This window comes from Narcine bancroftii, chromosome 3 (genome assembly GCF_036971445.1).
Source record: "Narcine bancroftii isolate sNarBan1 chromosome 3, sNarBan1.hap1, whole genome shotgun sequence".
Classification (NCBI taxonomy): domain Eukaryota; kingdom Metazoa; phylum Chordata; class Chondrichthyes; order Torpediniformes; family Narcinidae; genus Narcine; species Narcine bancroftii.
In genome coordinates this window covers 262,804,102-262,830,540 of record NC_091471.1, presented here as the reverse complement: position 1 = coordinate 262,830,540, position 26,439 = coordinate 262,804,102, and the positions used below count along the sequence as shown (strand labels likewise).

Below are 26,439 nucleotides of genomic sequence, written 5' to 3'. Positions count from 1 at the left end.
GATGTGATATTGTATGCATGAATATGTCAGACACCTCACAATTTCAACACCAGTCCCCAGAGGTTTGTGAACCGATCTTTGTAAGGTTGACTAGGCTGGGAGCAACATTGCCATGCCTGAATTCAGTTGCTATGTGGTTCATCCAGTTCTATTCTCAATTGAAGAATAATTTAAGCATGTTATGAGTTAAAACATTACCCATAATGCACCATTACTACAGTAAAGCACCAAAGGAAGGGGTAAAAGTAGTTGAATTGGTTGCATTGTATCTTCAGCTTGACTGGCGTATAACTGGCATTATGACAGGATTCACAGGGATCTTCTCACCCAACTTTTCATCACCAGTATCTATTCACCCTCTAAAAACCACAGTGTTGAATTTTATTAATATTTTTGTGAAGCACCTTGGGGCATTTTACAGCATTAAAGGCATTCTATGAATGCACATCGTTGGTTCATAGCAGTAACTGACAGAGGATCTGATTACAGAGCTCAAATCCTTGAGCAAATGTCAAATCTGAAAGTGCCCGTCCATTTTGTACAGTTAATAAGATTAATATTATGTATAAAGTTGCTTTTGGGACATTTATCTCTGTTTTATGTAAGTATGATTTCTCAACCATCTGAAAGACAGCAAAGGCGGGGCAAAATAAAACAGGTTTAACAAGCCCCCAAAATTCAAAAAAATGCCTTTTTACACCTTCCATTGTCAAATAAAATAATACAGAAAAATTGAATATCAGAATGTTAGTGGGCTGAGAAGTCAAACAACTGACTCACACACCTCGAAGGAAATACAATATTCAAATGTCTGATTAGTATGGGAGTGCCCATCTTTAGTTATATTACGATCTAAGAGGTGGATCAAAGAATTAGTGCTATTAATTAGGAATGTGGTAATGGACCTCCGATTCAAGTCCAATCTAATCTTTATTTCACTGCACCTGCATCTGTTTACTTGCATTTTTTTTTTGTTTATGAGCATGAGCTGAACCTCCCAGGGTAGATTGAGCCTGGTGTCACCTGATAGTTCTGATTACTTGGGATACCTGCCAGGTTAGGTTTAAATCATTCATACCACTTGCTTCTCTCGCTCCTTGGTTTCAGACACGAAAGCTTTTAATTTGTTGTTTGATTCATTTCATCATTTATTTATGAGCACTGTTTCTGAGTTAAAACTTTTCATTGAGAAAACTCAGGATGGTCAATGTATTTGCGTATCAGAGTTCCCAAGTTGACTGGTGTGAAGATAATTTTCAGTTTTCAGATAAAGTTGCTGAGTTTTACAATACGGTGAGTGCTATTGACTATGTAATTTCACAACTGTGTTAATCAATTCAATATATAACACGTTCTTGCATTTTAAACTATTCCACAGCCTAGAATTTAAAGTGCACAACAGTATTTTAAACGATCACAGAACAGATGTTGAACTGGAGCATTTAAATAGTATGATAGATTGGAACTTGAAGAAAATAGCATGACTTTAAAATGGATCACAAACCAATTTTGAACAGGCACCAGTACTTTAGATATCATGCTCGAGCATTAGAGTGAGCAGCATTTTAAATTGTACCATACACGTGAATTCACGCAGACGGTGGTCTCCAAACTAAATTATGAGCCTGCCAAAAAACAGAAAATGCAAGGAGATACTCAGCAGATCGGGCTTCTGCACAGAGAGAAAAACTACAATAGAATCTCAGTGGATGAGCTTTCAGCATTCTATCAACCAGTTGACTATTCATAGAGTTTAAGCTCTAAGCCATGCCTGAGCTTCTGAATCTTAAATTGACTACCAAGATACCCAAGTTGTTAACTCCTCATAAAAAGTTCAAGGCTGCCTTGATTTTGCTCTTGTTTCCCTTTCACCTATTTTTATATATTGATTGCGCTGATCTGCCTTTATTTGCAACGGCTGACAGTAGTCATTGTATATCTATATGAAAAGCTATCCTTGAGCTTTTGTCTTCAGAGATTGATGACCTGGCTTTAAGATTAAAAACATGGGAAGAAAACAGTGATGGCCTCCCGTTTCTAATGTCATTGCGGTGTAGCTAGGAAAGGTTGCTCATGGTTGTGCGTTTTGTAGAGATGATCCCAGCCACTGTGGAAGTTATTGGAGTAAAAACAAAAAAAGGTTTAAAACATTTCCAGTTTTAAAATGTGGTGACAGTTTAGAACCAGACCACACAGAATGAAGTCACTTATTATGTCTTGAGGCAGATCTTTGAAGGAGTTTCCTACCCCACAAATAATCATTTTGTATAATGTCCCTGTCAGTGAGTAGTTGAGAGACCAATTCACTGCTTGTATAAAGGGATAAGTTCAGAGCTACAGTGAATATATGTTTCTCATTTGAGTTTCTTGGAGTTTCAGTGGACAAAAAAGGGAATTATGATAGATAACTTCAAGCTAAACATAAATTTAATTTCAGATTTGCTGCACCACATAGGAAGTTGGAGTAACGTTAATTTAAATTTTGTTGAATCTAGCAGGTTTCATGGCATAACTTTGCGTTATTTCAACTGACCTAAAAATGTTCTACTGCTGATTTTCGTTTATACTCAACACCTGATGCCTCTCGTGTCAGTTGTCCAACAATCGTAGGCCAGCATTGGTGGATTCTAGTTGCCCTGATATCGCTTTTCCATAGTCACAATGTCCTGGTGAAACCTTTTACCATGTTCATCACTGACTGCACCAAGATCAGCAGGGAAGACGTCCAAGCGTGAATGCAGAAAATGAACTTCCAATGGCATGTTACACTTCATGGTTGTGCATACTTGAAGCATGTTGTCAATCAGCTGGATGTAGCTTGGTGCTCTGTGTATGTGAGCTGCTTTTGTAGCCTGTCTGCATCTATCCTAACTAAGCATGCCAATGCCTAGGACAACATTTGCAGAGCATCCTGCTTGGACTGACCAAAACTGCTCGCTTTGTGGGCAATATACTAGTAGACTTAAAATACGACAGGAAATCACAAAAATGCATTATATCTACAAAACGGTATGTGAATGGAAAGTTGTCAGGTGATTTTTGTGATCAGCACCCCAAAATCCATAAAATACACTCAAAAGTGTTCAAGAAGTAATATCTTCATTGTCCAGTGTAATTAAGTGGGGAGAGAGGTCATTTTAGTTGTTGTATTGAAGTATTTGACTATTATATAAAAGGAAAATCAAATTGTTCAACTAGCAATGGCCATAAATTTCAACTGCAGAACATTTCAGTGTCATGTTGAGGGTCAAAGTGTGGCATCTCATCTATTTGCATGGATTCATGGGGTATCACTGGAGCTACTTACAATATCCTAGAACTTTCCATATCGACAACGTGGCTGCAAGTGGAACAATGCATAATGGCAGATTATGGCATTAATCAGCAAAATGTGGGATGACAGGCATTTTGGTCTTCAGCATTCCAATCTATTTCTCAGTGCTATCTTCAGCTGCACAGTTCTGAACACTTCCCTCTCTATATGCCACCTTCCATGTTGGAAAAAAGTAATTTAACCTTCCCCACCTCACTATTAGCCTCTGGTGCACATTATCCTTCAAGAGAAGGATCTCTGTTGTTGAGTGTCTCAAAATGAATTTCAATAATTTGACCTGGGTGAAATTAACTTAAATTTCTTGTACAGTTCCATTACTAAATGTGTCCTGATCATTTTCTTATGCATACTGTAAACTGATTTCCTTTTATCTCTGATATGAATATGCAATATGGGTGTGCATGTGAAAACTGGGGTGAGGCTTGCAGAAACTGTAAAGGTGTAAAGAATATTACAGGTAAATATTGAATAATAAAGCTTAGAAAAAATATAGGAGTAGGTCATTTGGTCCTTGGTGTTCATTGAGATATTGATGAACCTATGACCCAATTTCATATTCCTTCTTTTTCCCATATCCTTTTACTACCATTGGTTATGAAAAAAGCAATCAATCTTAGAACTAAAATTAGCAAATGGCTTTGCATTAGTTGGCACAAATTCTTGTTCCACCCCTCACCTCCCAATCTGCATGTAAGAGTTTTTGAAAACCACTCCCTGAAAGTTTGGCTTTGATTTTTAGACTGAATCTACAAAAGCTACACTTCCCAACTGTAGATTTCCTCTGTCTGCACTATCACTTCCCCATAACCTTATAAATTCTCAGAAAGCCACCATGATTTCTGTAATCTTTCACCATTTAAAATATTTTTAAAATTTAGGTATATATCACTCTAAACAGGCCCTTTTGGCTCACAAGCCCATGCTGCCCAAAGACACCTAATTGACCTACATCCTAGGTACATTTCGAGTGGTGGGAGGAAACCGGACCCCCCCCCCCCGGGAAAACCCACACAGACACGGGGAGAACGTACAAACTCCTTACAGACCGCGGGATTCGAACCCCGGTCTCAATTGCTGGCGCTGTAACAGCATTGCACTAACTGTTGGAATTTAAATACAATATAGTAAATCTGCACTGAGTTCCAGGCAACCATCTTTTCCAATGCACAGAGCATGGAATTACTTCCATTACTTAGCACTGGTGCAGCATAAATCTTAACCCCTATAATCCATTCTTCTGGGGAAAAAAAAGACCTCCATTCTTTTCTCCATAGTGATTATTTATGTACATATCCATGACATTTTAATGATCTTCAACAAGAAGTAGCAGGGTCACTATGGGCTACCCTCACTTACAGCTTTTCACCTTTTAAAAAGTACTTAATTCTATTTGTATATAATATGCTACAGACGCCAGAAATGTGAAATAAAAATGGGAGTCCACAGCAGATCGCAGCATTTCTTCCACCACAAAGAAATACGCATTCATCAGTTCAGATGAAAGATCATTGTGGATATGGGCCAATTTTACCCATTACAATTGTTTTACTATCTCTGGACGTTACCAACATCACACAGATGGGATTTGTTCGTTAGTGTGGAGTTCTGCTAAAACCCTGACTGAGGTTTCATGATCTCTCTTAAAGTACAAATCCACAACTTCCATTGGGTGATGGTTTTATATCAGACGTAGGTCTTGAACACTTCACTGGAGTTTATTTGATGTCAGTTGAAATATTTGGGAAGTGACCAAAGGTTTGGTCAAGAAGCTGAGCTTTAAAGGGCATCTTGAAGAAGAGAGAGTTCAAGCATGCACTATGTTCCTGCAGAAGTTTTTCCCCTTAAACTCCCTTTTACAAAATTACTGGCTCTCTAAAAATCTACAGACAATATATTTAAATATTAATTGAATGAAACAGGTATTTAATTACTTTTTTCTGAAAGGAGAAAGTAGCATTCACCAACAGTTCCAGTGCCACGGTACTGAATGGGCTTGTTGTCTGTTCCTGCTAAAACAGTTTTGTCAAGAGTTCCACAGCAGGACACTCGAACTGTCTGAAAGTTATGGATTTCTGCCTCACGTAGGTCAACGTTAATGGCTCACAGTTTTTTAAAAAATTTGTAAAAGGAATGTCATCTTTACTGTCGTCCGCTGGATCACTGGAGGTAGTAAAAAACATGGTCTGGATGATAATGTTGTAAATAGGATCAGCAAGTTTGCAGATGACACTAAGATTGAAGGCGTTGTGGACAGCCAGGAAGGTATTCAAAGCTTCCGGAGGGATCTGGACCAGCTGGAAAAATGGGCTGAAAAAGGGCAGATGGAATTGTAGTGTGCATCGAAAGAACCAAAGACTTGTTGATCCAAACCAAGGCTTTTATTAACTAAAAGACTGGAGCATATCACAAGTAAGTCGACCAGTCCAGAATGACCTGGTCTGGCTTGGAGCAATCCTTTAAGACCTGCCAGGAGGTGTGGCTACACTCTCAGCCAATCACAGTCATCCTACACGACCATCTGTACATATGTACATAGACACATTGGTGATAGAATCTGTACTATCACAGGAATATAATGCAGACAAGTGTGAGGTGTTGCATTTTGGAAAGACGAACCAAGAAAGGACATACACGCTAAATGAGGAGTGCGGTAGAACAGAGGGATCTGGGAATACAGATACATAATTCCCTCAAAGTGTCATTACAGGAAGATATGGTTGTAGAGAGGGCTTTTAGCATATTGCCCTTCATAAATCAACCTATTGAGTATTAGAGTTGGGATATTATGGTAAAGTTGCTGAGGCCAAATTTGGAGTATTGTGTGCAGTTGTGGTCACAGGAAAGATATCAATTGAAGAATGCAGAGATTTACTAGGACGTTGCCCAGACTTCTGTAACTGAGTTACAGGGAAAGGTTAAAAAGGTTAGGACTTCATTCCCTACCTAGAGTGTAGAAGAATGAGGGAAGATTTGATAGAGGTGTTTAAAATTATGAGGGGTATAGACAGAGTAAATGTAGGTAGGTTTTTTTCACTGAGGGTAGGTGAGATACAAACCTGAGGACATGGGTTAAGAGTGAAGGGGGGAAAGTTTAGGGGGAACATAAGGGGAAATTTTTTTTTAAATTTTTTATTTTTCACACTATAAACCACATTGATCAAGATACATACATTTTTCTTTTCAAATATATACAGTGTCGTTTTCTCCCCCCCCCCCCCTTCCCATCCCACCCTCCCTACTTCCCCTCCCATTCATTTAAAGTACAGAATCTAAGATACATTAAACCCGTCAATGTTGTGACTCAATAAAAATAATCAAGAAATTCCACTGAGTCAATTCTTTTCATTTCCTTCTCCTTCTGTCATTTTAGGTGGTAGATGTCCCCGGTAGGTTTTCTCTATTGTGTTTCATGTATGGCTCCCATATTTGTTCAAATATTGTAATATTATTTCTTAAATTATATGTTATTTTTTCTAATGGAATACATTTATTCATTTCTATATACCATTGTTGTATTCTCAAGTTATCTTCTAATTTCCAGGCTGACATAATACATTTTTTGCTACGGCTAGGGCTATCCTAACAAATCTTTTTTGTGCACCATCCAAATCAAGTCCAAATTCTTTGTTTTTTATGTTACTTAGGAGGAAGATCTCTGGGTTTTTTGGTATATTGCTTTCTGTGATTTTATTTAATATCTGGTTTAGATCTTCCCAAAATGTTTTCACTTTCTCACACGCCAGATTGCATGAATTGTTGTTCCCATTTCCTTTTTACAGCGAAAACATCTGTCAGACACTGTTGGGTCCCATTTATTTAACTTTTGAGGCGTAATGTATAGCCTGTGTATCCAGTTATATTGTATCATACGTAACCTCGTGTTTATTGTATTTCTCATAGTTCCAGAGCATAACTTCTCCCATGTTTCCTTCTTTATCTTTATGTTTAAATCTTGTTCCCATTTTTGTTTAGTTTTACCATTTGTTTCCTCATTCTCCTTTTCTTGCAGTTTAATATACATATTTGTTATAATGTTTTTGATTATCATTGTATCTGTAATCACATATTCAAAATTACTTCCCTCTGGTAACCTCAGACTGCTTCCCAATTTGTCCTTCAAGTAGGATTTCAGTTGGTAGTATGCCAACACTGTATCTTGAATTATATTATATTTATCCTTCATTTGTTCAAAGGATAGAAATGTATTTCCTGAAAAGCAATTTTCTATTCTTTTGATCCCTTTTTTCTCCCATTCTCTAAAGGAAAGGTTATCTATTGTAAAAGGGATTAGCTGATTTTGCATCAGTATTAGTCTTGGGAATTGGTAACTTGTTTTATTCCTTTCTACATGAATCTTCTTCCAAATATTGAGCAGATGATGTAATACTGGAGAATTCCTATGTTGTACCAATTTTTCATCCCATTTATATAATATATGTTCAGGTATCTTTTCCCCTATTTTATCTAATTCTAATCTAGTCCAATATGGCTTTTCCCTTGTTTGATAAAAATCTGATAGGTATCTTAATTGTGTGGCTCTATAATAATTTTTAAAGTTTGGCAGTTGTAATCCTCCTTGTTTATACCATTCTGTTAATTTATCTAGTGCTATCCTCGGTTTCCCACCTTTCCATAAAAATTTCCTTATTATTTTCTTTAACTCCTTGAAGAATTTCTCAGTCAAGTGTATTGGCAATGCCTGAAGTAGGTATTGTATCCTTGGGAAAATTTTCATTTTTTTTTAAATTTTTTTATTTTTCACACCATAAATCACATTAGCCATGATATACACTATTTCTTTTTCACACATATACAGTGACTTTTTCTCCCCCCCCCTTTCCTCCCAAACCACCCCCCCACCCCCCCCTCTCATCCATTTTAGGTATACAATCTAGGTTGCATTAAGCCAGTCAGACAATGTTGTCATTCAACAAAATTACACCAGAAATTCTACTGAGTCCATTCTTTTCTTTCCTTCTCCTTCCATCAACTTAGGTAATGTTTGTCCCCGGTAGGTTTTCGCTATTGTATTTAATGTAAGGCTCCTATACTTGTTCGAATATTTCAATATTATTTCTTAACCAATATGTTATTTTTTCTAATGGAATACATTTATTCATTTAAATTTGGTAGTTTCTTCCTTTTAATTTGGTTATGTATTCCATTAATATTTAAAGACATATAGTTCAGCGTAGCCCTTTTATATTTTGTTTATCTTCTCTTTCCGTTTTTCCATCATTACCTTTCCTCCTTTTCCATTTCTGTTTTCTTATTTTCAACTCTTTATAAGACAACATTCCTACAACATCTAACATTTTCCTTATTCTCCTATTTCTATCTTATTTATCCCCAATCTCCCCTTCACCTCCTGAGTTGTCCTTTATCCCTTGTCGGACAACCACATCTCCCCTCTCCATTTGGATTTGCGAATCCACTCGCAAGCGTCAACTGATTTTGCAGTGACCGCTATTTCCCCCCACCCCGCCTCCCCCAGAAAAGATTTCACTTTTCATATGTCACAAAGGTCACTCTTTTAATTCCCTCCTTATTCTCTCTATTCCATTACCTTCCCTTATTAATTCTTGTCTATACTATCTATATTTTCCTCTAAGTACAGATACATTCATGTATGCTCATTGTCTCTATTCACTCTTATACCTCTTTACCCGCATACATATCAATCGTGATCATTTTTACTCTCATTACCCGTCTTCATTCCTCAGTCTATTTTTGTCTTTACCCACATACATATCAATCGTGATCATTTTAACTCTCATTACCCGTCTTCCTCCCTCAGTCTATTTTTGTAATTGTTCTGCAAATTTTCGTGCTTCTTCTGGATCCGAGAATAGTCTGTTTTGTTGTCCTGGAATAAATATTTTCAATACCGCTGGATGCTTTAGTATAAATTTATACCCTTTCTTCCATAAAATCGCCTTTGCTGTATTGAACTCTTTTCTCTTCTTTAGGAGTTCAAAACTTATATCTGGATAAATGAAGATTTTTTGCCCTTTATACTCCAGTGGTTTGTTGCCCCCTCTTACTTTTTCCATTGTCTTCTCCAGTACCTTTTCTCTTGTAGTATATCTTAGGAATTTTACTACAATAGATCTTGGTTTTTGTTGTGGTTGTGGTTTAGAGGCCAATACTCTATGTGCCCTTTCTATTTCCATTTCATGCTGTAGTTCTGGACATCCTAGGGTCTTAGGGATCCACTCTTTTATAAACTCCCTCATATTCTTGCCTTCTTCATCTTCCTTAAGGCCCACTATCTTTATGTTATTTCTTCTGTTATGGTTTTCCATTGTATCTATTTTTTGAGCTAGTAGTTCTTGTGTCTCTTTAGTTTTTTTATTAGATTTCTCCAATTTCTTTTTTAAGTCTTCTACCTGCATTTCTGCTGCTACTGCCCGCTCTTCCATCTTGTCCATTTTTTTTCCCATTTCTGTTAAGGTCATCTCCATTTTATTTATTTTCTCTTCTGTGTTGTTTATTCTTTTTCTTAAATCCTTAAATTCCTGTGTTTGCCATTCTTTAAATGACTCCATGTATCCTTTAATAAGAGCAAGTATATCCTTTACCTTGCCTATCTTTTCTTCTTCTATTTCACCATACTCTTCCTCTTCTTCTTCCTCTGTGTTGGCCATCTGTTGTTTCTTTGTTGCCCTTTCCTCCTCTTCTTTCTTGTTTCTATTGTCTTCTGTGGTCTCTTCTTGCTGCAGGTGTTCTGCAGCTGTCGTTGCCGGCTGTGGAGATCGACTCCCCAGCTGGTCCCCCCTCCCGTCGGTGTGTTTTTTTTCATGCGCGGTTGCGCACTTTTACTCGGCTCAGCGAGCCATTTTTGTAGTCCATTATTTACCGACCTGAGGGAGCGGGTTTCTCTCTCCGCAGCGGGCCTCTTCGGACAGGTAAGGCCTTCACCTTTTTCCTCCTTTGTCTTCTCTTCCTCTCTTCTTGCCGTTGCTTTCGATTTTTCTTTTTTTGTCGCCATCTTCTTTCCACCTTTATACTCACTTTTCTGTAACTTTTATTTCTGTGCCTTTTTGTTTTCTCTTGTTTTTCCCGACTTTTCTGGAGAGGGCTGGAGTTCACCGTCCGGCCACTACTCCCGACTCTCCATCTCGGAAAATGTTCATTTTAATACAGTTTATCCTTCCTATTAATGTTAGTGGTAAGTCTTTCCAATGCTCTAAGTCGTCCTGTAATTTTTTCATTAGTGGATAATAATTGAGTTTATATAGATGGCCGAGGTTTTATTTATTTGTATACCTAGTTATCATATTGCTTGCATTTGCCATCTGAATGGTGATTCTTTCTTAAATTTTGAGAAATCCGCATTATTCATTGGCATTGCTTCACTTTTATTTGCGTTAATCTTGTAACCCGACACTTCTCCATATTCCTTCAATTTCTTATGTAATTCTTTTATTGATATTTCTGGTTCTGTTAAGTATACTATAACGTCATCTGCAAATAAACTGATTTTATACTCCTTGTCTTTTATTTTTATCCTTTTTATTTTATTTTCTGTTCTTATCAATTCTGCTAGTGGTTCTATAGCTAACGCGAACAATAATGGTGATAGTGGGCATCCCTGCCTTGTTGATCTGCTTAAGTTAAATTGCTTTGATATATATCCATTTACTGTCACTTTCGCCAATGGCCCCTTATATAATGCTTTAATCCAATTAATATACTTCTCTGGTAAACTGAATTTTTGTAATACTTTGAATAAATAATTCCATTCTACTCTGTCAAAGGCCTTCTCTGCGTCTAAAGCAACTGCTACTGTTGGAGCTTTATTCCCTTCTACTGCATGAATTAAGTTAATAAATTTACAAATATTGTCTGTTGTTCGTCTTTTTTTAATAAATCCAGTTTGGTCTAGATTTACTATTTTAGGTACATAGTCGGCTAATCTGATTCCTAATAGTTTAGCTATTATCTTATAATCTGTGTTAAGTAAAGATATTGGTCTATATGACGCTGGTGCGAGTGGATCTTTCCCTGTCTTTGGTATTACTGTAATTATTGCTGTTTTGCATGAATCTGGTAAGCTTTGTGTTTTATCAATCTGGTTGATTACTTCCAGGAGGGGAGGAATTAATAAATCTTTAAATGTTTTATAGAATTCTATTGGGAATCCATCCTCTCCTGGTGTTTTATTATTTGGTAGTTTTTTTATTATCTCTTGTATTTCTACTATTTCAAATGGTTCTGTTAATTTATTTTGTTCCTCTATTTGTAATTTTGGTAGTTCAATTTTAGTTAAAAATTCATCTATTTTGTCTTCTTTCCCTTCGTTTTTAATTTGGTATAATTGTTTGTAGAATTCTCTGAAGTTTTCATTAATCTCCGTTGGATTATATGTGATTTATTTGTCTTTTTTCCTTGATGCCAATACCATTCTCTTAGTTTGTTCTGTCTTAAGCTGCCATGCTAGAATTTTGTGCGTTTTTTCTCCTAGTTCATAATATTTCTGTTTTGTCTTCTTTATGTTCTTCTCCACCTTATATGTTTGTAGTGTTTCATATTTTATTTTTTTATCTGCCAATTCTCTTCTTTTAGTTGTGTCTTCCTTCGTTGCTAATTCTTTTTCTATATTTACTAAGGGGAAACTTTTAAAAAAATTTTTTTTATTTTTCACACTATGAACCATATTAACCAAAATACACACAAATATTTCCCTCTTGAATATGCACAGTGTCACTTTCTCCCCTTTTCCCCCCTCCCTTCCCTCCCTCCTTCCCAACCCCCTCCCTACCCACTAAACATTCCACATGTACAATACAATAAACCCATTAAATACATAAGGGGAAACTTCACACAGAGAGTGGTGGGAGTGTGGAACGAGCTGCCAGTTGAAGTGGTGAATGGAGGCTCAACTTTAACATTTAAGAGGAATTTGGGCAGGTACATGGATGGGAGAGGTATGGAGAGCCATGGACTGGGTGCAGGACAGTGGGGCAAGGCAGAAAAATTGATCAGCACAGACCAGAAGGGCCAAAGGGACTGTTTCTGTGCGATAATTTTCTACAGTTCTATAGTCAGACCAAAGCATTGTTAATTTTTGGTAGATGAATTACAATCATATCCAATATTATTAACTCTGCACTAGAGGCATGTAAAGTCTCAGATACCATCCAGTTTTGCCGGTCCATGGTTATAAATTATTATTTCTTTAATTTACAGATCAGCAATGTGAGTTTCTTTATAACTGCCCTGATAATGATGTATCTATTACATCCCTATGCTCAAAGGAGGAACAGAGCTGTGTATCTGATCTGTATCATGGTGATGTTAGTTGGTAAGTGCATAATATGATAATTATCAAGAGTTTTCTGTCATTAAATGATATTGCATATTTAAATTGTCTTTTCTAATCTATAAAATCTAGAGTTGCCTCAGTTACAGTATTATCTGATGAACAGATCATCAACATCCAAACAAAATGTGTTCAAGCAATTTTGTTGCTCCAGTAGGCATTTATGTTTTCTCAGAAAAACATTGAATGCTTTTGAGGTAAAAACACCAAATGCTGGAGAGGTTCAGCAGGTCAAACAGTGTCCTTTATGTAGCAAAAATAAAGATACATAACTGATCCTTTGGGCTTCACCCCTTCATCAAAGTATGAGAAAATGCTGGCAGGCGTCCAAACAGGTAGGAGGGGAGGAAGTTTGGCAAAAGCAGGAGATGATAGGTGGAGAAAGGAGGGAGGGGACAGCAGGAATGAGGGGGAGGAAGGATGGCTGGGTGGGTAAGGGGGAAGGGAGGGTAGAACTGGAAAGATAGAAAAGGGAGAGGCGAAGAAAAGGGGAGCAAGTTTAGTAGAAAGCAGAAAAGTCAATGTTATTGCCATCTGGCTGTACCTCCAATCTGCAGGTGGTCTGGGCGGGATAGTACATAAGGCCATGGACAGACATGTGAGTCTGTGGGGGTGTGATTCGGAATTGAAATGGTTGGCAACTGGGAGGTCACTGTTGTTGCGGACGGAGAGGAGGTGTTCAGTGAAGCCATCTCCCAATCTGCGACCGGTCTCTCCAACATAGAGAATGCCAAAAAGAGAGCGCCAGACCTCCATCCTGCACTCCCTAAGGTTTGACTATTGGATATTCAGCAGTGTTCTGAAGGTTTATCCAGTAAACTTCACTCTACTTCTTAAGTAGTGCAGTACAATTGTTAAACACAGCCAGCCTTTGAGTCTTCCACAGCTGCCTATGCTTCCAGGACCTGTTGAGCCTCTCTAGCACTTTTATGTACTTACTACAATCACACCATCTCCAGACTTTCTTGTTCCACAGCTTTTGAGACTTGTTCCTTTACTTCAACCTGTTCATACTGGCCTCACCCAGCACCTACTGGCAGTCATGGTGGTGTTTCCTTTCTTCTACTGTACAAACAAATTAAAAGATTCAAATTCTTTTGATTCAGTGTTATCCCAGATCTATAATGAACAACCTCAGCAACATTGATCCTAGAGTACTCCTAATCACTACTTTTTTGCCATGTTGAAATTCCAATTATTGTTATTCTCTGCTTCCTTATTTTTAATCATTTTTACTTGTTCTTAAATGTCATAATCATTACAGACTGGCAAGTGTTTCGCTGACCATGGGGGAAATAGCTAGTTACACCGAAACATAACTTAACTTTCAGCCTGGGGAAGCATTCCCGATTAAGCTCTCAGGCCCAAAATGTTGCTTCCTTTTATTTCCTGTGGGTGACGCGTGACTGACTGAGATTCTGCAGGACTTTTGAATCTTGCACTTGATCCCAGCATTTACAGATTTTCTTGTTTAACCACAAGCATTCCAGTCAGTTGTTAATTTTCTAGATGTCAAGCTGCATTCCAAAATTATTTTTGACAAAATACAATCTCTTGCAGAATATTGAAATGAATGAGAATGGCCAACTGGAATCCAAAATAAGATCACCTAATGCAGCTCAGATGAAAAAAAAAACTTTGCTCCATCAGGCACAACAGCGTGGATCTCCCAGTGGCCATCCATTCTCCATCCCATTCCCTTGCTGACATGTCTGTTCATGGTCTCGGCACTGCCAGACTGAGACCATCCGCAAATTGGGGGAAGAACACCTCATCTTCTGACTGGGTACCCTCCATCTGGATGGCATTAATATAGACATCTCTGACTTTTGTTAAACCCACCTCTCCCCCACCCCCGCATCTCCCGGTCTCTGTCTTTCTGTCTCTCCATTTCTTCTCCTTTCGCACAAACATGAGAAATTCTTACCTCGTCCCTTATCATATCCAATTAACACCTTTTGTTGGTCTGGATTCCTCCCCCACCCAGCACTGCCTGAATTCTGAGACTTGCTGAGATTTCCTGCTTCTGGCCCATTCTACTTATTCCTTGAAGAAGGGCTCAGGCCCAAAACATCGGCAATATATCTTTGTTCGTGTAGATGCTGAAAAGACCGCCGAGCTCCTCCAGCGTGTTGATGTGTTTTTACTACAATCACAGTAACTACAGACTTCCGTGTTTCACTAAAAAAAACCATGTCTTTTAATTTGTAAAATTTTGTAGCTTTTCAAGCATTTTACATGAAATAATAAATATTTTTTTGAAAAGTATATTGAGGAAAATTAGTCAGTTATTAGCTGCAATCCTATTTAATTTTAAAAATATATGTTTTTCAATTATAATAGGATGTTTCTCTGCATACTACCACATGACTCTGAGCTACTTTGGACAGTTACTGGATGAATTGTCTATTTTGTGGGTGTTAGCTATTGCCTATATGCTGTGGTTTCCCAAGAGACACTTAACAAAGTTCATTAAAAGCAGGTAATTTTTTTTCTTTAATTTTAAGTAGTTAAGACAGAAAGCAGAAACAAGAAGTTAAGGTACAAATAACTACAGTGTTCAAGAGGCCATTCAATCATGTGTTGTGTGTCACTGTGTGCAGAAATCTATCATAATGGTTAAATTACTGATCTCATATTTGGGTGTCTGACCTATAGATTTAGAGATATTTGTTTGTGGCTCGATCAATAACCACAGACACAAAGCTGGTAGTTAAAGGCTTTAATATCTAGAAACATCAGGCACGTCTCTACATGATATGTTGGTCCAGGTCCAAGGCTGGTACGGAGGGAGGAGTCTAGGGCCATCAGCCTTTATTAGGGGATCTTACGGGGAGGAATTACAGGGACAGAGGCAGGCCAGCCTGTACAGTCCAGTGAGGCCACCACCTACTGTGTTCCATCACATTGGTCTAAAACCATCACAAAAGTTGGTGAATTTAACTCCAAGTAATTGGATAAATTTGGCATCTAAAGCTAGTGCCAGTAATGGTGATCATGAAGAGCTGGGTTGTTGCCAACATCTATCTTCTTCTAGTATGATGAAGACTGTTGCCTGCAGATTTTAATTATGGGCATGCTCAGAGCTAATAGCCCTCTCTAGATATCCTTGGGATCCTCTCTGATAGGGGATTAGTCGTAGCATCAAGGACTGCTTATCCCATGTAAAGAATTTGGTTGGAAATCAAGCAGAATCCTGGATGGGTCCCAGGGCAACAGCCTTTAAAACGCTGTTAACTTCATTGGTGGCGCTTGTACTAATGGAATATTCACCCCGTGCTACAGAAAGCACTGCAGCAAATCTCCAAGGCTAATTCAATCATGCTTTCAGGCTCTACATTTATGCCAGGAACTGGCTTTGCACCCGTCAGCTCTGCAGGTTAGCCTCAGTGTCAGACTCCTAAATTTAAGGTCATAAAACTCCTCTGAGATGCTCAACTACCCAGTATTCAGTAAGGTGAATACCCACTGAGAATTGATCATGGTTTTTCTTGTCGAATTAAATATAGCACTTAAAGAATTTCCACCCAAGTAATTTGTATGTCCCACCTCAAAGTGTAACAATGAGCAATATTCTTGTGTTAAAGGAGATGTAATGTCAGTTTTGCAATGCACAACTTACACTTCATGTCCTTCATAACCAAGGGAATGATAAATGGAACTATATTCAAAACAGATTCATTGATGTTTAATTTGAGGAGAACCCTTCAACTGGAGTATGCTAAACTTCATGAAGCTGAAGTTCAATGTTAAGCATTGAACTGCAATCCTGCAAGAGAAATTCTTGTGGTTCTGGTTCTCTGCCAGTGTGCAGGTCAGGGAAAAAAAGGACCAGAAAACAACAATGAAACATTTTTACAAATTCTTGGATGGACATTAAATCACTGTCAGTATTAGCATTAACTCATTACAGTGCCAAAAATCAGCTCTCTGAGTTCATTGTCAACACTATGCGAAAGATGGTTAAACATGGCTTGATCCCAGCAATGCCAGAGATGGGAAATGTGCTGTGTGACCATGTGGCTCTAGGATATCCCTTTCTCCCAACAGATGTTCCTTGCATTCGCTATTTCCACACAGGTACAGGGGCAACCTTTGGGCCATTGTGTTCATATCATTACAAGAAATACTAATAAATATTCTCACCATCAACATTTTCCATACACCAAAAATCTTCATTCCACGACTGACTTTTACATGAAAATTAAATATTTCATTCATGCATTTTACAGTTTTCTGGATTATGATTTTGAATAACATTTATAACAAAAATTATCCATTTACAATTACAATTTTCTGATATAACCACTTATTTATCAGGTAATTGTTCTTCATGTATACCTTCAGTCACTGGTGATATTATACCATACCCCCCGCTCACCTGACCACAGAACTATTTAGCCTTTTGTGACTGTCTGCCCATATTCTGCAGCATGACATTCTTCCTGTATCCAAACTCCATGCTCCCATTCCCTTTCTGAACCCAAATCTTTGTCCTGATGGTTTTCCTCTGTCATGATTCTTTGTCCTTTTTCCTACTGATTTATGACATCTGGCCCATGCAGGCCTCATTCCTGAATAATTTGTCTCCCCACCATCCTGAAGGTTTACAAACCTTTGGCCCTTTGCAACATCTGGCTTCTAATTTCATTTTCCAATTTTTCAGATATCTGCTCCAATCCCCTCGCGGCTTCTAAACGTTTAACCTTCGCTCAGTCAAGAAACCCTGACCTGACGTCCACGCGTGAGAATCTGTGGCCCAGTCCATTTTTGTTCATGGGGATTTGCCAGGTGGGGGGGGGGGGGGGGGGCGGGGTGTTGATGGTTGTAACCAAGCATCACAGTGGTGCACCTGGTAAAACTGCTGCCTTCCATCTGGGTTCAACCCCGACCTCCGTCATTGTGAAGCTTGTAGTCTCCCTGTGTCCACACAGGTTTTCTTCAAGTACAGTACTTCCAATTCCATCTACATCACAAAGCAGTAAGGGTTGTAAGGTTAAATGCCCCCATTGTATAGGTGAAGGGTAGAATCTGGAAGGAGGTGATGACAGAGTGGGCAGAATAAAATATGTGATTACTGTAGGATTAAGGTAAATGGGTGGTGCCAACAGGTGGAGTTTTTAATCTGTTGCTCTCTAAGATGCTTGAGTATATAGTGGTTAATCTGATACCACTGGTTTTTCCATGACCTTTATTGCCATGTGATTTGTTTACGCCCAAATTACTGATAAACGAATCCAGAAGAAAAAAAATCAGACTTCACCTTTCTCAGATCTACACTCTTGCAGACATAGAATGGAGCTTATAATATCATTAACAAAATACCAACCTTTGGTCTGATAAAAATTTAATTGCCGTTAGGAGTAAAACATGAAAGTCTACAAACCCTATGACTGAAGTAAAAACACAATGTTGGAGAAAATCAGCAGGTCCTTTATACAGCAAAGATAAAGAGTCATAACCAACATTTTGGGCTTGGGTCCTTCATCAAAAGGTAGGCAGGTGCCCGAATACATAAGACACACGAAGGCAGGTTCAGGCGCCTGCCTACCTTTTGGTGATATCTTTGCTGTATAAAGGACTCTGTTTGACCTGTTGAGTTTCTCCAACATTGTGTTTTTATTTTAATGTTTCAGGTCAAAAGGGTGCTCTCTGATGGACAGCGTGTTTCCAGTATTTTCTGTTCACATTTGTCACATTTATTGCCCAGCATTTAGTTTTGGATGAACATAAAATTCTTCCAAATAAATAATGGAAGGACTGAGGGTGTGGTCTTCATCTCCATGGCTAATGATGCTCTCAGATCTATCTCCCCTCTGACGTCCATTTGCATTGATTGCAGCCAAGGTGCCATTGCTAACCCTTCTACTTCCACCTATGTTACATAACCTGACTACACCTGTCTCTATTCTGATGGTGCTGGAAACTCATCGATGCCTTTGTTATTCTGGGGTTAACCTTTGTCTCATTCTACAATCTGCAAACTTGAGATCATCCAGAACTATATCCTGTTTATTCGTTACCACTGCACTTGCCAAGCTTCACTGGTCCCCTGTTACACCACGCTTCAGTGGTAAACGTCTGCTAAAATCCTGCATTTGTATTTAGCTCTCACACAAACCATTCTTCCAAGATCTCTGTTCTGCTTGTTCAAGACATTTGGTCATTCTTGATTCTAACTGCTCAGTCGGTCTAGGCTGATATTTATTTGCTGTTTAACCCTCTTCCACTTGTTAGAAAAAGTGGCGGTGCTGCCTGAGCCTGCTGTAACAGCAGCGTTGCCACTGGTGGGGAGAGCAGGGAGCGGAGACATGGCACTCTTGTGGCTCCATCCACCCAGTCCAGGTGCTGTGTGCTTTGTGCAGGCTTTGAACGCCCCGTGAAAGAAGCCGCCCGTGGTTTTGTTTAAAATCCCACAGCGTCAGCCTTGAAGATGGTGGCGCCTACGATTAGCAGCATCCACAAGGGGTTGCAAACTCCAGGGAAGCAGAGGACTGGTGCAGGGCCCCAGAAAATGGGGAGACCATTCCCCCATCTGAGAAGGACAAGCGGAAGAGACGACCTAGAAGATGCTGACTAGGGCAGCGGACCATCAAGGTGTTCTGCGGCTGAAGGACCCACACGGGCGGCAGGCCATCGGTGACTCAAGCCGTGGAATCCACGCAGGCTGCGGACTGCTGGAGACTGGCTCAAAACTGGCTGATGGGGTTTTGGAACCGGGATATGAGAGGGTGCCGAGGATGCTGAAAGGTTCTGAACCATATCGGAGGCATGGATCTGGAGCTCAGGCTGCTGATGGTTTGGACTGGACTCTGTGTGGCTGAGGAGCACTAGAGCCGAATCCATGGACACTTGATAACTCTGGGAGGATTCTCTTCTGCTTCTCTTTCTCTGACTGTAAGACGTGGATCAGGCAATTTCTGCCATTAGCAAATCTGTCTCCTTTACAACAGACAAAGGCAATTTTGTGTAATATGATGCTGTTTTTAATTACATGACAATAAATTGAATCTTGAATCTTATTAATACTCTTATGAAGCTACTTTGTGAGCATTTCCACACTAAACGCATTGTCATTGAGAAATAATCTCTCAGTCCAAGGTTAACTGACATGTCCTTTCTTTTCTTCAGGAAGTCTTTTTCATTGATTGTTTTTCTCATTGCACTGCTGAGCACAGCCATGTCATTTTTCAAACCAACCGTGAACGCTTATGCCCTGAATTGTGTTGCCTTGCATATCATTTATGTGATTGCACTTGAACTGAAAAGGTAAGAATTTTACCAAAACAATCAATATTAAACATGATTTACACTGAAACAATTAAAATGCTCATTGCAATGGTAATCCATGAACCTACATGGTCATCAAAGAATGGTGTTAAATTTAAGTCTGAAAAATGGTCCATAATTTGTGAATTTGTTGAGGTATTTATAACATGTCCATTTTTCAGGATTAAGTGAAAGCTTTTGGTCATCCATCCCTAACTGTTTTTGAGAAGGTGTTAGTGAGCTGCCTTCTTGAAAGATGGCGCTGCTTGCAGTGAGGATGCCATTGGTAGAGTGTTTCAAGAATTAGATGACCAATGAAGAAGGATTGGCTATTTTTGACCCTGTCAACTAAGAGGAATTGAGTAGAACGCATCTCAAATTCAGAAATTCCTTACAATTCTCAATCTGCTGGACAATGATTAGCCCATGGTCCACCACTGATCCAATCCATATGATTGCATTCTGCAACAATCCCCTTGTCAACCTTTCTCACTTTATTACTGTACCTCAACTCCAGCAAGCTTCCTGCTGGGGTGGGGTTGATCTGTAGGATAAATAGAAACAGTACAATCTTCAATTAGGAAATGTCTGGAGAAGGACCCAGGGATGAGGCTCCCACTCAAGTGACTCCAAGGCACCAATCTCCCTCTAATCCAGAAAATCGTACTCCTGCTCATTCCTCAATCTAAGTCCATTCCCTTTTGGTCGTCTCCACATATCCCATCCCTCAACCTGTCTCCCACATTCTTATCTAATTTCCTATTCCTATTAGAAAATAGCTGAGAACATTGACAAAAGGGACATTCGCAGATTTTTCCACCCTCAAGAACATATACAAGTGGTAAAGCTAAAGGTTCCATTATTGTCGCATAACACTACATTTAGAATGTAACGTACATGAAATTCGTTAACTTTTGTCTACCGTAAGGCAGACAGAGAGTCGCCACTTTGTCCAGCCCCCCCCCCCCCCCACAGAAACCAACAGCACCAGGAATTCCGAGGTGGTTTCCACTCCAAGTACTGACCAATCCTGAACCTGCTTAGCTCCGAGATCAGACAATCTCAGGTGTATTTAGGCTATTAAGCTGTCTGCCTGTCTCTGGGAGAGCTAAAGAAGTTTAATTCTAAGGTTTTCAAAAGATTGGCATTTCAGCAACTCTAGATACGGTAAAGAGATTTGTTTTTTTGACATACAGCACGGTTACAGGCCATTTCGGCCCGCGAGTCTGTGCTGCCCAATTTACGCCCAATGAACCTACACCCCCGGTACGTTTCGAACGATGGAGGAAACTAGAACTCCCGGGGAAAACCCACACAGACATGGGGAGAGCATACAAACTCCTTACCAACAGCGTGGGATTCGAACCCCAGTACCTATCTGCTACATCCAGCACTGTTATATTAGTATTAATTACATCGATGTGGATATATAGGTATTCATTGTAACTGAAGTATATTTAATATGAATGAAAAATAGAAGGTTATGAGGTAGGAAGGGTTTAGATTTTCTTTGGTAGGAATAGTTAGGTTGGCACAATATTGAGGGCTGAAGGACTGTTCTATGCTGAACCCGAATGAATGCAGCAACTTTGTAGAGGCAGAATATCTCCAGAGCAAACAGAGATTGGAGCAGGGTTTAAATAAGAATTACAGTTGCGGTGTTGAGGAGGAAAGACAAACTATGCCAGGGAAGCTGAAAAAGCAGTGACAGAAGTGATGTTTTCAAACTTTTAAACTTTAAAAAAAATTTTAGGCATTCAGCACAGTAACAGGCCATTTCGGCCCATGAGCCCGTACCGCCCAATTACACCCAATTAACTTACAACCGCCCGTCTGTTTTGAACGGTGGGAGGAAACCGGAGCACCAGGAGGAAATCCATTCAGACACGGGGAGAACGTACAAACTCCTTACAGACAGCGTGCAATTCGAACTCCGGTTCCGTTCGCTGGCTCTGTGCAGCACTGTGCTAACCAATGTGCGAGATTGTGATCAAAAAGATTTAGACCAATCACAATTCTGAGGAAACACAAAGCTTTTGTGCTTCTTTTTCAGGTGTACCGATCAAAGAATAATTCATCTTGCCTTTTCCACCGTGGCATGGTGGTTTATAGCAATTTCTTGCTGGCTGAGTGATCGTTTTCTCTGTGCCTTTTGGAGACACATTAATTTTTACTACCTCCACAGCTTTTGGTAAAAAAAAGTTGCAATTTTTAATAACTTGTTTGTAAGGTTTTAATTGTTTGTGATTTCAGATTTGTTAAAATAGATTATTATATTCCTAGGAGTTTTCCATTCTCTTTCTGAATTCTTGAGAAACATTAAGTTCCTCTTCTCAGTGATATGATCCTATGCCATAGGTGCTCTGTGGTTAAGGGATTACTTAAGATGGTATGTGAGTGGGGTAAAAAAGGTTGAAAACCATTCTTCAATATTATTGAATTCTCTTCAATAGTATTGATGTTAGGTCTGCTTTTGTCATGTTCTGAAGATAACAAACTAAAGCCCTTTCTAATCAATAACTCTGGAATTGATGTCTTTGCATGATTCAGCAGGACATCACAACATCAAAGGATGCTTTAGACTTCGACAATTACACTAATAGATTTTCTGTGACCTTGCTCAAGGGATGTTGATTGATTCACTGGTCACAAGAAATAGGATTGTTAAACATGACAACAGACTGCTTTGTAATATCTAAAGCCATCGTTAGTGGAAAGCCTTAGTGGGACATGTTTGACTAAATCTATTGGAATCTTCTCAAAGGTATGGCAGAGAATAGACGAAGGAGCAAATTCAATGGATGTTGTATATTCGGAATTTCAGAAGTTTTTTTAAAAATTGGATACCACACAGGAAGTTGGTCAACAGACTCAGGTCATGTGGAACTGGAGCTAACGTGCAAACATGGTTTTGCAAGGGAGGGAAGAAAGCAAGAATAATTTATCTTACATAAGCAGGACACAGGGGAAGTCAAGTCAAGTTTATTTGTCATCTGATTGCACAATAACAAACTGACAAAACAACGTTCTCCGGTTTCAGTACAAAACATGCAGACTCACAACCAGATATAACACATATGCAGACAAAAAATACATACGCAGGACAAGTATGTCATCTAATAATACATATGCAGGACGTATTTCATTAAGAGGTGCTTAAGCTTCAGTTTATTCACAGTTATGTACAACAACGGTTTGAGAATATAAAATGTCATATTTCCAAATTTGCTAATTACAGGCAGTCCCCAGGTTAAGAACAAGTTCCTTTCCTAAGTCTGTCTTTAAATCAGAGCGTCAGTTAGTCATAGTATATAGTGCAGACAAGTATATGGTATATATTTTACCTTTCTATGAAAACAAAAGAAAAAAAAATGATTAAAAGTTAACACTTACTCTCGTTCCATCGATGTCTTGCAAACCGGAACGGGCATTCGCGAGTTAATATTATGCACATGAGAGAATTGGGGAACTGTTTGTGTGCAAGTACAGGTTGTCCATAAGTTGGACGTTCATAACCCGAGGAATGCCCGTATACAAATATAGGTGAGATTGTGAATGAAGAGGATGTAGAGGCTTCAAGGGGACAACCTGAGTGAATGAGAAAGAAGACAGCAGAAGCAATAAGAGTGAAGATATCCATGTTGAGATGTAGACGAGAAGAGCAACTTGTTTTTATGCATGAATCACCAACATGCGACGAACAAGCAATTACAACAGCAAATGGTATGATGATACTTATCATGAGAGATTTGAGTACAGGATAAATATATCTTGTTGCGGTTAGATAGAGCCTTAGTGGAACTGTAAATGGAATATTTATGTGTAGTTTTGAACACCTTAGTTAAAAAAATATTTAAAACTTCATAACTAGAAAGAGAATGCAGCAAAGATTATCTAGACTGGATCTTGAGGTGGCCACTTCACCATATGAACAGAGCTTGAGTGGAGTGGACTTGGGCACCCTGGGTTTCGAACAATGGGCTGGAGATCCAGAGAGTTTGAATAGTGGTCACATCATCATCAAGGTCAGGGTAGTATTTCTCACCATGTGGTCCACAGATAACTGGTGATCCATGGGTTTCTTCGGATGCTCCATGATGAAGACAAATATTACTGACATAATAGACCAATAATATGTAAAACAAGGTTTTGATGTAAAAAAAATCCTCAAAATTCTCAAAATGTAGTCCCACCAAAAATAAAACCAAAATCCCGTCAGCTGTCTGAGCTCATCAGCCCTCCCACTGTCCGATTCATGGGGGGTTGTTATCAATGGTCTGCAGTGAATCAAGGAACATTTGAGGTGACCTGTGGGTGAAAAACACCAGAGAGCCACAGGTCTCAGAACAATGATGGATGTGTACCAGGGAGGAGTCAGTGGGAGGACGTGAATGAAATCTGAATTGACCAGAAGTGGAAACTAAGATACCCAGAGTTTAAAGTCTGGCCACTCATTGTCAATGTAGACAGAAGATTTTATAAAAAAAGTTTGCATTAAGTATGTAACATTTTGTGGAAAGATAAATAATATTAAGTACACCTACACACATATATATTTCAACTTTAAACTCTATTACCATTCTTATGAAATAACACATCTTCATATCACTGTGGAAGTAAAACTAATCAGATCTTTTTCTCTTTGGGTATTAATACCCAGTGTTTCCTGGATTTAAATGATTGATCATACAACTAGAACATGCCTGTATAGCGCCGATCCTGTACATACCTGAGTTAATCACATAAGCATCAACTATGTTCGACTTCAATTATACTAATATAGATCAAATCAGTAATAGTACAGGGAAAATTGGAATGGAGTAATATCACAGGCAAATATCAGTACATGTGGAGTGGTGTCTGTGGACTGGAGTTTAAACACAGCCACTACTGGTTTGTCAGTTTAACATAACAAATGAGGCAATGCAGAGAGATGAGTTGGATTTCCTTTGGACAGATCTGGTATAGACACAATGGGCTGAATGGCCTCTTCCTCACTGGAATGTTTCTGTGAATTTTCACAACTGCAATCTTGCGGTCAAATGAAAAATCTTGCAGTACTATTAATGATTCAGGCTGAGAATAATCTTTGACATTGTGAGTGAATACATTGGACCCTTTGTGGATATAAAGGCAATGGATTTAATGAAAGATTTGAATCAGATTTTCACAGAGGAACTAGGCCTCAGTTTAGTGTAGCCATTTTAATCCCCTCCATAGCCTGGTATCTCTTCATATTTAACAATCAAACATTCATTATGAATCACAAGGGTTCAATGACACATTCAGAGATAGTAAATAGAATTTAAAACATAACTTGTCATGTTTCAAGGGTCAACTTTGTAAGAAGAAAAGCAAGGTTCATTAATAATGTTTTTTTTTTCTTTGGCTTGGCTTCGCGGATGAAGATTTATGGAGCGGTAATGTTGTTAATTTACCTATTAATTTAATGAATATGTATAGTGTTTTTGGTTCAAAGTCTAATAAAAAATATTGAGACAGATTGCAGGAATTTCCACTGGCCCAATGGGACCTTGGATTTACAAGCTTATGACAAGAATTACTTATGTTGGTTGATGAGAAATATAAGATTATGGATGAAATAAACAGGACACAACAAATTAAACCCAAAGTGAAAACCTGGTTCAATTACTAAATTTCAAGTCTTTGACTCACTTTCACCAATCCAAAATAAAAATCTTAAGCCAAAAAAAAATCAGTCTATCGATTGCAACTTGAGTTAATTTCCCACATTTGTTACAATTTACGATTCAAAATCATTGCTCTAAATATGACATTGAATGTTAGTCACCAAGCTTGTTACCAGACAACATTAGTATGTTGCTGCCCTCTGCAGGGATACTGGGCTGTTTCTTGGATCAAGCTGACGTAGTCACAAGCTTACATGGCGAGAAAATGTTGGACCAGAGTTTGCAGTTTGTTTAGGGTAGAGTACACCAATAAACAAATGCTCTCCATATTTCTACACAGCTTATCTTATTCTTCTGTACCTTTTTTTTTACAGGCATGTTCTAATTAATATGGCTGTTATCCATGGTGTAACGCTGTTTGCATATTTTGATGCATTTTATGAAATTCCAGAGACAAAGCCAGAAGTGAACTATTGGCCTGAAAGTTGGCAATTCTTGGGTCTGCCCCATCTTGTGATAAAAACCAAGAACATTCTCCAAAAGAACTGTTAATGTGGTTCTGCATTGTTTCTTTCTTCTTTTCTTTGGCTTGGCTTCGCGGACGAAGATTTATGGAGGGGGTAAAAAGTCCACGTCAGCTGCAGGCTCGTTTGTGGCTGACAAGTCCGATGCGGGACAGGCAGACACGATTGCAGCGGTTGCAAGGGAAAATTGGTTGGTTGGGGTTGGGTGTTGGGTTTTTCCTCCTTTGCCTTTTGTTCGTGAGGTGGGCTCTGCGGTCTTCTTCAAAGGAGGTTGCTGCCCGCCAAACTGTGAGGCGCCAAGATGCACGGTTTGAGGCGTTATCAGCCCACTGGCGG

At 38.9% G+C, this 26,439-nt stretch overlaps 1 protein-coding gene across 1 annotated transcript; it reads left to right on the top strand.

Annotated features, from left to right (window-relative positions):
• The first annotated feature begins 1,026 nt into the window (after window positions 1-1,026).
• On the top strand, window positions 1,027-26,439 carry acer1 (alkaline ceramidase 1). Its single transcript, XM_069927926.1, has 6 exons — window positions 1,027-1,293; window positions 12,527-12,641; window positions 15,003-15,141; window positions 19,791-19,928; window positions 21,982-22,119; window positions 25,954-26,439. Exons 1-6 carry the CDS (start codon window positions 1,201-1,203, stop codon window positions 26,129-26,131), a joined length of 801 nt encoding a protein of 266 aa, XP_069784027.1. The 5' UTR covers window positions 1,027-1,200; the 3' UTR covers window positions 26,132-26,439.